This window comes from Lolium rigidum, chromosome 2, assembly GCF_022539505.1.
Source record: "Lolium rigidum isolate FL_2022 chromosome 2, APGP_CSIRO_Lrig_0.1, whole genome shotgun sequence".
Taxonomy (NCBI): domain Eukaryota; kingdom Viridiplantae; phylum Streptophyta; class Magnoliopsida; order Poales; family Poaceae; genus Lolium; species Lolium rigidum.
In genome coordinates, this window is record NC_061509.1 from 270,503,226 (window position 1) to 270,517,480 (window position 14,255).

At 49.0% G+C, this 14,255-nt stretch overlaps 1 protein-coding gene and 1 long non-coding RNA gene across 2 annotated transcripts; one reads left to right on the forward strand and one right to left on the reverse strand.

Moving 5' to 3' along the window:
- The first annotated feature begins 315 nt into the window (after positions 1-315).
- On the forward strand, positions 316-976 carry LOC124688774. The gene is made up of 2 exons (XR_006998620.1): positions 316-416; positions 514-976. It is a non-coding gene; the product is annotated as an uncharacterized LOC124688774 (long non-coding RNA).
- A 5,437-nt stretch (positions 977-6,413) lies between these two features.
- LOC124688775 (FT-interacting protein 3-like) lies at positions 6,414-10,379 on the reverse strand. Its single transcript, XM_047222410.1, has one exon. The coding sequence runs from the start codon at positions 10,061-10,063 to the stop codon at positions 7,007-7,009; it is 3,057 nt and encodes a 1,018-aa protein (XP_047078366.1). The 5' UTR covers positions 10,064-10,379; the 3' UTR covers positions 6,414-7,006.
- Positions 10,380-14,255: the final 3,876 nt, after the last annotated feature.

The following is a 14,255-nucleotide window of genomic DNA, read 5'->3' on the forward strand; positions in this document are numbered from 1 at the left end:
AGGGACCAATGTGGCTACCAAAGCTGGCGCAGAATTTATGCTTGGAAAGTCCTACTGTCGAATTGGTGAGTCCGATTCGACGAGTGGTAGGATTCCTGGATACTACATGCTGTCGGTAGGTTTGAGGGGGTCGAGTCGCACACGCATCGGCCTCACGTCATATAAGCGCCGGCGCAGATATACCCTGGTACTAGTAGCCATCGAAACAAAGGATAGACTTCTCTTTTTTTTTTTTGCGAATCAAAGGATAGACTTCTCCAATATTATCGTATTCACAGGACGACGACATGGCAGCGTTATGGCAGCTGCTGAACCGCGGGCTTCTCGCCGGCCGCGGCGCGGCCACGGCGCCACCACGAGCTACTAGCGCCTTCTCCACCACCACCACCGTCGTCGGCAGAAGCCATGTTCCACAGGTTCGCGTCGCACCATCCATCGCTTGTGTTCCGTAAGACCGTAATCGTAATTAATCCGCTCTTTTTTACGTGTGCCTCTTCTTCGTGCATCCTGCAGTATCGTCAGCCGCCGATCCGATCGCCGAATCTTGACATCCTCGCCAGGTCTCAATTCATCTGGGAGCATGTAGACAAGATATTCGGGCTCCACCGCAAGTACCCCTCCCGGCTCACGGCCGGTCTCCTGCTTTTGAGCGGTTCGTACTGCCTTTCCGGCCACGTTGCGCCATACCTATCTCGTTCTTCGAAATCCCCCAGCCATGAGATTAAGTAAGGCTACGGATGGATCAACGAGACTCCCCTAGCTACCAGAGGATGAAGAAAGTAACAGAAGCAGATTTGGCAGAGGTTCTGCTCTACATATATATAGTATCATAAAGATGAAATAATTGTACTCTCGACTTTATCTAGTTACATATATATCTAGATGCATTCTAATTAAGATCCGTGTCTAAAAAATTAAGTCACTTATTTTAGGATTGAGGGTATACATGGGTCGATATATGAATGGCATTTGTTTTTACCTTAGTGAAATGTATCCAATTCTTTGAGAGTAAAGATTTGGTGCACATAGACACTAGTCATATACTTATTTAAAAATAAAATTCATGTTTTTAAGTTTTAAAAAATTGTGAAAACAAATTATGATGTAGCCAGTAATGTATCTCACAAATGTGCAAATTTTCAATTGAAAATAATGTGTATTTTGAGCTACATAAAAATGGCAAAAGTGTAGATGTATGCATAATGATTTCAAATCTATAACAATATTTAAAAAAACAAAGTGGGGTGATCCAAACATTGTTCCGTATCCACTGTTAAAACACTCTGTTAGAGCATCTCCAGCCACGTCCCCTAAACGCATCTGGATCAAGCATTTGAGGGATGTGTTTCGTTCCTGCCGCGTTTGGAGAACGTCGCTTCCTAGCTGCATCATCTAAACATCGACCTCAACTTTAAAATACTATTTTTTAGTTCAGTATATAGAAAAAATGTGTGTAGGTTAAATAACGTTGCTAATACTCAAAGCAGTGCAACATACACAAATTACATATAAAACTTTGAAAAATATAAATAAATTTACATATAAAAATTTAAACTACTTCTTCTTTGATGGTTCCGCCTCGTCGTTCTCACGGTGGCGCTTCCTGCTCGTCACCTCCTCCGAAGAGGCGGTGTCGTCCAATGCATCGGAGGAACTTGTGTCCACCTCGTCATCAACAGAGCTCGCCGGCTGCGCCTTCGACTTCACTTTCTCCTAAGCCTTCGCTCGGGCCGCTCAGGCCGCCGCCGCCTCCTCAGCCTCTTCATCCTCCTCCTCCTCCTCCTCCTCCTCCTCCTCCTCCTCCTCCTCCTCCTCCTCCTCCTCCTCCTCCTCCTTGGCCTCCCATTCCTCGCCGCTATCCGGTGGCGGGGAATCATCACTGCTAGGAGTCGCAGCTTTGTCCCACCAGTGGCGCCATCCCGACGGCTAGCTGTCGGTTTCTGATGGAAGCTGAGAGAGGTTACTCATTGTGAGAGAGGAGAGCTTTCGATAAATGGCGGCCGGTTGTAGATCGGAGAAAGCGCACACGTAGGGGCCCGGCGGCGCAGATATCGAAGAGACCGGCGATTGCTCTTCTGCAGAGTTCGCGCTCCATTACGGAGGTTCGCGCATCGATCAACACGGTTGCCAATGTGACGGTTCCACTTCCCGGCAACTGCATCGTTCCTAGGTAGGCGGCGGTTGAGCGTCCGTCCGTGAGTCGCTGACACGTCGGTCCCGCCATGCCTCGCCTCGCATTTCGGTGTGTTCGGTGTGCCCCAAGCGTCCCCTGTGTAGCAGGGACGGGATTGGGACGCCGGACACCATATCGGACCGCGCTGGACAAAAGCCTTTGGGGGACGCGGCTGGAGATGCTCTTAGCCTCTAAACAAGTCGTTAGAGGGTAAACAAAACCCACGCCGCCCTGCGGGGATCGATCGTGTCCAGGTGGTGGCCACTCGCATCCGCCATGCATGTCGCGCCGCTGCCCTGCGGGAATCACACCCAAGTGACGGCCACGCAGCCGTTCGCCTCCGCCTTGGTGGTCGCGCCGCCACCCAAATCCCGCCTCCGCCCTGGAGACCGCCAATCTACAATCCCACCAATATATAATAAGTGCTAGAGTTTTAGTCTAAATTTGGGCAAATATGAACGAAGGCATTGACAATACAAAAATACATTATAACAATTTAAACTATCAAATTACTCTACATCAATTTAAACTAGCACATTACTCTACATCAATCTACAATTTAAACTACAAACTAACATTTTACACTACACTAGCAATTTATACCACACACTAGCCTTTTTATTCTAAAACTTTTTCCAAAATAAATGCACTAACATTTTCACACTACACGATTTAGACTAAGACGTTAGCAATTTTTTAAAAAGGGGAAGGGGCACGACAGTCATGGCGGTGGCGTGGAGGGAGGTCGGGCGGCGTGGAGGGAGGCGGGGCGGCGCATAAGGAGGCGGGGGGGGGGGGGGGGGGGGCTGGCAAAGCGATGGGACGGCGTGGTGGATGGAGCGGGGAACGGGGCGAATCGACCGATGACGATGTGAGCGGGGCGAGTGAGAGAAGAGGGTGAGGGAGTGAGTGAGAGCGGCACGGGGATACGTATATGAAGGGTATTTTTTCGATCGCGTTGGTTGTATGGCCTATAAGGCTACGCCACTGGTACACACCATATTGGTGGTGTGGTCGTGTGGGCCATGCCGCCTGTATTTTTTTGTGGGTCAGGTCACGGACGTCCACCAAAAAGGTGGCGGCCCAATAATCTACCACGCTGATGGCCTAATATTAGCGGCCTTACAATTTTGTACGCCACCACTGTTTTGGCAAAATCCCAGCGGCCTAAGATTTTCGAAGTGTGAGTGTGTGACGCTACTATTTTCATCTTATCAGCTATTACCATAATCTCAAAAAAAGAAATAGCTATTACCTATCAGTGAATTATCACTTGATCCATATATGCAATGATCCATTCTTCCCAAGTTCTGAGGGCGGACTTTAATGGAAGTCCATATTGTATCCTTTGTAGGGCGAACTTCACTATGACAAAATAAAAGTCCACATCATATGATTTTTTTTTTTAGCATAGAACACGTGATTCTTGGTGAGATAGAGCTATGTGCTTTGCACAAATGGACATTGTTGGCTCTTTCGGTGCGCCGCAGAAGATTTTCTGGTCGAAGAGAACGCCAAATCTGCCATAGTATGGCTGGTTATGAAAATATAAAATATATTTTTTTTGGATAAAGTTTGGGACTAAATGTTCACTTATTTAAGAATGGAGTATGTAATAGTCAGCTCATTCTACTTATGTATCTCAGGTCCGACTGCTTCAAAGATGATGAGACGAATTTGTTAGGATGATCTCCACGTGGTCGAACCCAACGGATCGAGCACGAACCCTTTGACCTCGCATGCGCCCTGATCGGGGGCGACCGCATTTGTTTGGTGGGCCCCTGTCATAAAGAGAGGTGGGGCCGGTGGCATTCAGTACGAGGTTGCCTCGAGCTGCCACTCACCCCACCGACACACCCACCGATTAGGGTTTGCGCAGTGTCGATGGGAAGCTCCGCCGCCACCACTCCCTCACCTACGCGCCGTCATCGCCACCATGTCAACGTCGACGGGTCCGTCCTCCTCGAGGGAGCAGGTAAATGCTCACAGTATTTCTCTCTCCCGGCACAGATCCTACACCTAGTCGATCTAGCGAGTTAACATTGGTATCAGAGCCTATTCTAGGTTGTAGATCTTGTGTTTCCAGGTAGAATAGATGAACAACTACCCTAACCCTAGATCACGACAGAAAAGCTAACCCTAATTCGAAAAAGGGGAAAGAATTGCTCACCGGCTGCTGCTACTGCTTGTGGCGCCGACAAAGTGTAGGGCACCACCACTGAGCTGTTTGACGTCGGTGCGTCCAACCTCGGGTGCATGCACGCGATGGCAAAAGGGCTAGAAGGGTGTTGGTTGCTGATCCTTCTCCACTGGAGGCCGTCGGTTTTTGGGTGGAGGTTGAGCAGAGAAAGAAAAAAAGATAGATAGGTAGAGGAGAGGATGGGCGGCTCGACGCCGGCAAAATGCTGCGTGCTCGCGCGTGCAGCTGTCGGGCGGCGCCGCCTCCTCCTCGCTGCTATAGAGAGGCGCGTGGGAGACTCGTGGGGATGGCCCCATCGTCACCGGTGTGCCGCCACAAAGAAGACACAGAGAGCCCCCGACCCCCACCCCACGAGGGAAAATGGTTAGGGGTTCCGGGGGCGGCTCGGCCGTTTCTTATATGGCGCGAGAAGGGCGCGGATTCGTCCGATGTCGATCGGACGGCCAGCGCGGTTTGACGGACGCGAGGTGGGCCGACGAGCACGTGGGCCGCTCAAACAGGCGCGTGGGAGCAAGCCAGGAGGTGTTTCGGCGCGGGCACCCGGCAGGCCGGGGGCCGGGTTGCATCTTGTGCACAAATTTTGTTTTAATAAATTCCGGAGGCATTTTTTACGCATTTTGGGCTGTTTTCTGGCCTATTTTTGTCTAGTTATTTTCCGAATAAATAGTACCAACGAATTTGTTCATGAATTAAAAAGTGAAAGTTTATGCCTCGAAAAAGTTTAAAGTTAATAGTTTAAATTCAAAGTATCCGCTACAAATAGTTAAAGATTCATTTTAAATTTGCAAAAGTGATGATTAAAATTTAAAAAGTTGATTAAAAGTGATTGTTGAAACAATTATGATCATATCATTTTATGACCAACGTGAATTATTAATGGCATGATCATGTTTTATTGTAATAATATGTGCAAAAGTGATAGTTAAAATTTTAAAGAGGTGATTAAAGTGATTATTGTAACAATTATGGTTATATTATTTTTTTAACAAACTTTATTATTGATATGATCATGATTTGTTAGAATAAGAAGTGCATTTATCTCTATTTCTGCCCAACGGTGATATAGATTTAATTGCACAAACAGTTGTATGTTCTAATTTTGACCAACGTTGGATTATTGCATGCAATTGTTGTTATGTTCTTATTTCATTATGGTTTGAAGGAGGGTACTACTTGATGAGCTGCATCAAGCATGTTTCAACCCTTAGAGGTGATAACTACACTGAATAGAGAAAGAAGGTCGATTTGGTGGTGAGGTGGACTGGGTTGTGGACACCCCACAGCCGGTCAGACCAAAAGATCCAATCAGAGATGACAAGGATGATCATGTTGCATGGCAGAAAAAGAAAAGGGATCATGCTCCAGTGGAGATGGGATATACCTAAAGAACCAAAAGTGGCTAAGTGCTAATAAAAGGTGCATGTCATTTATAAAGAATACAATTGAGAACACCATTGTAGACTCAATTGCAGAGTGTGCTTCCATCTAGGAGTACTTAGAAAAGATAAATAGCTAGTTCACTAGTTCTTTAAAGATATATCTGCTCATGTCTGATATGTAATTCGCCTTTTTAGCGCTCCAGACTTTTGAGACTTTTTGAACGGCTGTGTGCATTTTAGCTATGCAGAGATCGGTTGTAATTATTTCTCTATAAGTAATAAAATGTTCATTATAAAAAAAAACTTCAAAGATATATGCTACCCGGCTCCACCATCTTCACCATGATGAAGAGAGAGTAATCCACCTCTGAATTCATTGATCACATGAACAACACAAGTACTCTAGTTCACTTCAGCAACCAGACAGGTAGACAAATTTTCTACGCAGATCATTGGATGTTATCGAAGCACAGCACTTGCATGTTTAGATTTCATAACAGGGACAAGAATTCCTCGTTCCATTATTCAAAGCTGGCAGCCACATGGGAAGAGAGTGGAGACAAAACTGAAACAAAAGAGGCTAGACTCTCAGCTCCGGAAGACAAGAATTTTATTCTCGGCAGCAGAGAACAAAAGCAACACACATATGCATGTCTTCACGTGAGAAGCACCAACAATCCAACACCATCGTTCCCAGTCTTTGAAGCACCAACAAACATTTACTATCACTGCATACTCACCGATGCAGCTGCCCAACATGGAAACAGACTCGTACTAGTAAAATAAGCCTGGTTGTTTTTCATCAGCCCATCATCATCGCATAGATCAACTGCCATCTACTGTATTACTATGTCACTCATCTGCAGCCCAACACATGGATAACATAACATATCACAGTCTTGTACTAGTAAACTGAACCTGGTAGTTTTTCATCAACACATCGTCGTCGCCGTCGTCGTCGCATAGATTCCATCTACTGAACTCAGTCTTTGCACAACTTAAACTAGGACTACAAGAACAGCACCACCGGGCTGCTATGCTAGCTACAAGTCGTCTTCTACTTCTGCTGTGTAACACAAATCAGCAGCATACATTACCTAGCCATTGACACTAATTAAGCTAAGCAAACAACAGGCCAGGCACCACATACAGATAAACAAACAAGTTTGTTTCTTGCTGCATTACTGTGAAGCATCATCCCTTCCAGCCAAAATAAGCACTTACTGAATCGGTCACAAGGTTAGTTACCAAGGATCAGAGCAGGATGTCGGCCTTGGAAGGCAGCCTCCGGAAGAAGTTCATGAGCAGGGACGGCATCCTGCTGCGGAACCGCGGCGGGCGCATGGCGTACAGGCCCGAGAGCCCGATCAGCACCTTCATTGGCACGGCGTAGGCGACGACCGCAGCAGCGACGCAGGCAATGGAGAAGAGCAGCGTCGCCCTCGGGTCGCGCCAGCTGAGGACGGCCTGCATCCGCTCGCCCTGCGTGGCAATGTCACCGACCACCGTCTGCACCCTCCCCGCCACGCTGCGGAGGCGGTCGTACCTGAAGCGGACAACGTCGCCGCGGCTCGAGGGGAAGGTGTCGAACTCCTCGTCCAGCTCGTCCACGGTGGCCGCGTCGGCGTGAGAAAGCCGCATGTCCATGTGAGGCGGGTTCCTGGGACGGACACGGTACCTCCACAGCCCGGTGAACGCCATCACCAGGAACGCCGTCGGCAGGATCAGCTCCGGCATGAGGACGAACACCAGGAACGTGAACACGGCGACGCACGAGTGCACCGGGTGCTGCCACGAGCGGACCAGCTCGAACCACCTACCGACGGCGATCAGGCCCGAGAGCACGGCGACGAGGCGGAAGAAGTTGGCCTTGCTGCGCCGCATGCTCCACAGATGCGAGCGGTGATCCAGCATGTACTCCACAACCTCCTTGCCAAGGGGCGGCTCGGTGCGGCCAAGCCGGGCAGCAACGACGCTCGTGGCCTGGAACCGCAGGCTCTCGACCTGGCGCACAAGCAGCGGCTCCACATAGTGCATCTTGGGCAGCAATGGGCGGACATAGGCATGGTACATGTTGCCCGCATTGCCGCACCCGAAGCGCACGGCTAGGTGGAGCTCCCCCATCTTCTTGACCCCCGACGGATGCAGCATGAGGAGCGGGTAAGCGTGGGTGTACACCCTGTCCGTCTCCAATGTCGAGAGCCTGATGCGGACCTTGCCAATGCAGTTGTCACGGACAGCAACCGTGGTGTTCCCTGATGCCGGCTTGTCGACATGGCAGTTGTCGAACACGCCGACGGTGATCACGGTGCAGGGGTCGAACACCTCCCAGGTGTACTGCTCGTTCCACCGGGGGCAAACCGAGTCGACGACGGTGCGAGTGCGGATCCACTTCTGGCCATACTTTGCAACACAGTATGAATCTGCCGTCGCGCCCCTGCCATTGCCAGCCTTCATTGGTATCAGTCCACTGGCACCAAGGACGCCAAGCTCGAGCACACCAACATGCGGGTGCCACAGCTGCTTCGCCGTTGGCCTGAGATCGCTGCTATACGCCGTTGCTTCATCCAGAACATGGTAGCCGCCATCGAGACTTAGCCGGAGATGCACCCGGCTCCCGAACCTGTTGGGGTTGTTGGCGGCGACATTGCCAGCACCAGTGGTGCGGTCCAGCCCAAACCACCTGGAGACAACAAGCTTCTCGTCCCAGCGCCTCTCAATGGCGGATACCGGAAGGACGAGGCGGCCGAGAACGTCGTCCCTTCCAGGTGACACATGATCCTCCAGCGACAGCACCAAGAACTCCTCAAACGGCTCAGCAACCACAAACATGAGGTCTTCGTTCCAGAACGGGCTCGACGGCCCCCGGTTCGCCATGACCGGCGACGGCCGTGTCCGCAGCATCTGGCTCCCAATCTGCGCACGCACGAACAGCTCCGGGTACCGGCCCATCCCCATGAGCCCCTGCTTGTCCATGGGGAGCAGGTCCTGCGCCTCGATGACGGACACCCGAAGGTACCACAGCTTTGGCGCGACGTAGACCTTGGACTTGATGGAGCCGAGGGGGCCGTGGCCCTGCACGGCGGCGGCCCGGGAATGCCACGCCTCGCCGAACGCCTCGTCGGCCTGCGTGCCGTACCACACCGCGACCATGACCTCCACGGCGCCGCGCTCGCCCTTGCGGTCCTCCATGGCGTACCACTGCGGCGCCAGCGTGCTGTCGGGCGGCGCGCGGCGGGGGACCTCGGAGAGGTCGAACCAGAGGCGGCCGAGGTGGTCGTCGCCGCCGCCGCGGGCGCGCACGAAGATCTCGACGAACGAGGACTGGATGGTCTCCTTGGAGAAGGCGAACACCTGGTCCCACGACTGGTGCTGGCCGGCCGCGGCCGGCGTCACGCCGCGGTAGTTCCCGAGCTTGACCTCGGCCACGACGGCCTCCCCGCCCTGCGCCGCCGCGCCGCGCGCGCGCACCACACGCACGTACAGGTACTGCATCTGCTCCACCAGGTCGTAGGTCGCGCTCGCCTTGTCGGCCGTCAGCCCGCCGCCGAGGCTGGGGCGCGTCTCCTTGAGGGAGAAGTCGGCGGGGCCGGAGAAGAAGGGCGGGGCCGGGTAGTGGTCGGAGAGCATCGCCGGCTTCATGGGGAGCGGCTGCGGGTGCGGCATCATGTCCATGGGAGCCTGCGGCTGCTGCTGCTGCGGCGGCGGCGGATGGTGCGGCCGCGCGGGCACCACCGGCTGCTGGTTATGCTGCTGGTTGTGCTGCTGCTGGTTGTGTTGCTGCTGCTTCCTGTTCCCGGACAGAGGCGGCGCGGCCACGACCTCCGGCGCCTTGGCCTGCTTCTCCTGCTTGTTGGCCTTGGCGAGCGTATCCGCAGAGCCGGCGCCGGTGCGGTAAATCTTGAGGGTGATCTCGCCGCGGATGTGGGAGAAGAGGCTGCGCTTCTCGAGCGTGAAGAGCTGCGGCACGACGGGCTCCCCGGGGGCGGGCACGCCGGCGGCCGGGACGCGCACCTTGCCGAGGAAGTTGCGGCCGGTTCCGCCGCCGCCCGCGGATGCGTCGGCGGCGGCGGCGCGGTCGTTGTAGACGGCGACGTCGATGGCGCGGTAGGGGAGGTCGTCGGGGTCGGCGAGGGGGAAGAGGAGGCGCTCGTTCCAGACGGGGTTGAGGTCCTTGGGCCTGGGCCTGGTGCGGCGCTTCTGGTGGTCGAACTCCACCTCCACGTAGGGCGACGAGGAGCCCTGCCCGTCCTTGGGCATCAGGTTGTGCGCCGCCACCACCTCCACCACCAGCTTCTCCGCCTTCGCCATCTCGCCGCTCCCGGCACCTCCGCCGCACCGGAGCTGCTGCAACCAATCGATTCTTTGTCGGGAAGATTCAAACTTGCTCGGAGAACAGAGGGCGGCGGTTCTTGCTGCTGGGAGCTGATTTGGGGAATGAAGCGAGGTAGGATAGGAGAGGGTAGCTATACGAGGAAGGAGGAGGCAGGCGCGCGTGGTGGAATCTCCATCATCGCAATCGATGAGATGAGGCGAGGTGGGGGGCGGGGCTCTGCTTTGCTCGCTGCTGCGGCTCGTCTCCTCGGGTCAGGGGTGGTGCTCTGCCTCTGCGCGGCGCTTCGCTTTGGGTGGTTTTTGAGGCGGGGTTCGTTTGGGGTTTGGGCGCGCTCGACACTGTTTTTGGGCTGGTCTCCTTGCTTCTTGAATGCGACGATCTTTGGAAGACGAAAACGAACAAGTCTTGAATGCAGCGAGCTGGAGAGGAACAAGTACGTAGACGTTCGTCTTCGTCCTGAGGATAGGTTTGACCCCGCCGCTACTGAATTTAATCCGCTGAAATTTCGGTCAGTTTCCTGCTAAAGATATTACTCCACCAGTAACGGCTTGATTTTCCAAAAATATAAGATATTCTCCATGCATCACGAAATACACGGCGTATAAAACTTACTTAAAACTCTATATTTCCTAAGATTAACCAAAGATATCTAAATAACACGAAGATCTAAAATATCAAATCGATGTTACTAGATCCAGCTCAAGATATATTTTCATCATATAGTTGTGCACTATTGTAATTGTTGATATCCTTTATACATATTATTAATTTTGGTCAAACTTAAAAATTATACTTTGTTACTAAGCATATATGCCAAACTTTTTGGGACGGCGTGAGTGTCAGTTATATTTGGGCTTTGTATGAGTGGTTGGACCAAAAGCTATTGTTTCCGTCGAATTTGAAGCGGACAGTGACTTGTTGCGGATTCGAATGTGCACGTACAATACGTGGATTTGAATCGGAAATGGAAAATACTCTGTGATAAGAAAAGAAAGTTGTTAGAGTTATTTAACCTTTTACCATTTCAAGATTCAGTTAGTTGAAAAATATAAGAGATGATTTAGACAAATATCTATGCATTGATAAGATGGTAGTACAAGTATAAATATAATTACGGTCAGAACCTTGGTTACAGACATTTCTGATTATGCGGCCTTAATTTTGGATACCGGTATTTAATCTCCCGATGTTAATAAGATTTTTCGTCTTGAATTATGTTGGTTCCAAAGACCTGAGATTTTTATGTTGATTCCAATAATCTAGAATGAAACCCAGAAAGGAAAAGGCATTCTGAATTTTTCGCATAACATTTTTGTTAATTTTAGAACAATTTTGGAGGTTGGAATTTAAATATAGAAGGTGTGATCAAAGGAATAGGATTCTTTGTCTGATCAGATTGGTGATATTGATAAGAAGAGTGAAGTTATGGGTTTAACTGTTGGTGATTTTGAACTTCGAAAAGTTCACTACAAAAATTAAATGCCATTTTATGGGAAGAAGAGATTAAGTGGGGGCAAATGTCCAAAGAAAATGATTTTCTCAAGGTGATCGTAATAGTAAGTATTTTATGCTTAAGGCTAGTGGTTGTAAATGTAGCAATCAAAAAATTAGATTTATACAAGATGAAGGTTCGCGAGACAATGAGATTTTAAATTATGTAATAATTTTTTACAAGAATCTGTTTGGTGTTGATCTCCTAATGCTCCTAACCAAAGTGGATGAGTTACCTCACTATTTGTCTATTCATGTAAAAACAAGTCAAAAGAACATTTTACCTTATAGGAAATTAAATCAGCGTTCTTTGATATGGAGCGAAATAAGGCCTCTCGCCATGATGGTTTTTCCACATAATTCTTTCAAAAAATTTGGGATTTGATTTGTTGTGATCTACATAAGCTTTTCATGTAGTTTTTCCATGGTAAACTAGATATACAAAGATTCAATTACGGTATTATTACCTTGTTGGTTGAGGGGCAACACTGGTGGAAAAAGGGCCTTTGGTCGCGGTTCGCAACTGCCATTAGTCGCGGTTGCGCAACCGTGACCAAAGTAGCGCGACTAAAGGCCCCCCCCCCTTTAGTCGCGGTTCCTTACGAACCGCGACTAAAGGCCCGTCCACGTGGGCGCCAGGCGACCGTCGGGGCGGAGGCCCTTACTCGCGGTTCTTCGGCCGACCGCGACTAAAGGCCGCCGCGAGGTTTAGGGTTTTAGGCCCCCTAAACCTGCCCCCTAAACCTGTTTTCTGTTTAATTTGTATTGTTTTATTTCTTTTGTGCTTTATTTGTAATTTTGAAGGAGTTTCACATATTCTACGGTACTACATACATGCATGCAATTCAAAATCTTAAAAATACAAATAATATACCAAAAAATTCAGAGAAATAAAACTAATTCAATTCAAATTGTTGAAAATACAAATAATATACCAAAAAATTCAGAAAAATAAAACTAATTCAATTCAAATTCTTAAAAATACAAAAAATATATCAAATAAATCAGAAAAATAAAACTAATTCAATTCAAATTCTTAAAAATACAAAAAAATATATCAAAAAATCAGAAAAATAAAACTAATTCAATTCAAATTCTTAAAAATACAAAAAATATATCAAATAAATCAGAAAAATAAAACTAATTCAATTCAAATTCTTAAAAATACAAAAAATATATCAAATAAATCAGAAAAATAAAACTAATTCAATTCAAATTCTTAAAAATACAAAAAATATATCAAAAAAATCAGAAAAATAAAACTAATTCAATTCAAATTCTTAAAAATACAAATAATATATCCAAAAAATCACCTTGGCGGTCCTCTTTGTGCCATCGCAACAACTTGGCATGCTCTTTGTTCCTGAACAGACGTTTCAACCGTGGTATTATAGGAGCATACCACATCACCTTGGCGGGAACCCTCTTCCAGGTTTTCTGGCCCTCAACATCGTCACCGGGGTCATCGCCTCGATCTTATAACGCAATGCGGTGCATACCGGGCATTCATTCAAATTCTCGTATTCACCGCGGTAGAGGATGCGATCGTTGATGCATGCATGTATCTTCAGAACCTCTAAACCTAGAGGGCGAGACAACCTTCTTTGCTTCGTACGTGTCGACGGGCAACTCGTTATTCTTTGGAAACATATTCTTCAACATTTTCGGCAAGTTTTCAAATGCCGAGTCGGCTACACCTGCTGTGCCTTCCATTTCAGACAAATCCGAGTGTGCAGCCCAGCTTTTCGGACCATCATCGCATCCGGGGTACAGCGCCTTCCTGTGATCGTCTAACATGCGATCCAAATTCTTCCTCTCTTTTTCGGTTTCGCGGCGTCTCCGTGCATCGGCAATGGTCCGACCAAGATCATCAACGGGATCATCACGTGCCTCTTCTTCACCTTCCCCTTCACCTTCCCCTTCACCTTCGGCATCCTCCATGAAAGTATCACCGAAATGAGAAAGATAGCTTTCATCGATGAAATCATCCCCTTCTTCATCTTCTTCCATTATAACCCCTCTTTCTCCATGCTTGGTCCAACAATTATAGCTTGGCATGAAACCGTGCCGAAGCGGGTGCATGTGAACATCTCTTGAGGAAGAGTAACCCTTCGATTCTTACGGTTAACACATGGACGGATAACAAAACCCCACTGCTTGTTCGCATTAGCCACTACGAGGAAATCTTTCAAACCCGTACTTGAACTCGCCGGAGAGTCGGTTACCGTACATCCATTGCCGATTCATCTGCATTATTATAATATAAAATATATAATTAACCATCATGCATTTGTTAAACTAACTAGCTACAAACAATATAAATTAAACAATGAACTACACACACATGCATATTGTATCAATGACGACACATCAAAGGTTCAAGTTGCTAACCGCGATCGAGGAGGAAAAAATAAATGAGAAAGCTCAAGTGTGGCTCCAACACTTCATATCATGTTTGTTTCATGCTCTTGGGGCATTTCATCAAACACCTTATGTGCATAAGAGGAACCAAAAGCAAACCTAACACTCACTTCGAAGTTTGTGAAGAGAATGGCTCCAAATGGCTAAGTGTTGGCTCCAAATGGCTGGATGGGTATATATAGGGGAGGGGCTTTAGTCCCGGTTGGCACGGCCAACCGCGAATAAAGGCCTTCGGGCACTGCTAGTCGCGGTTGG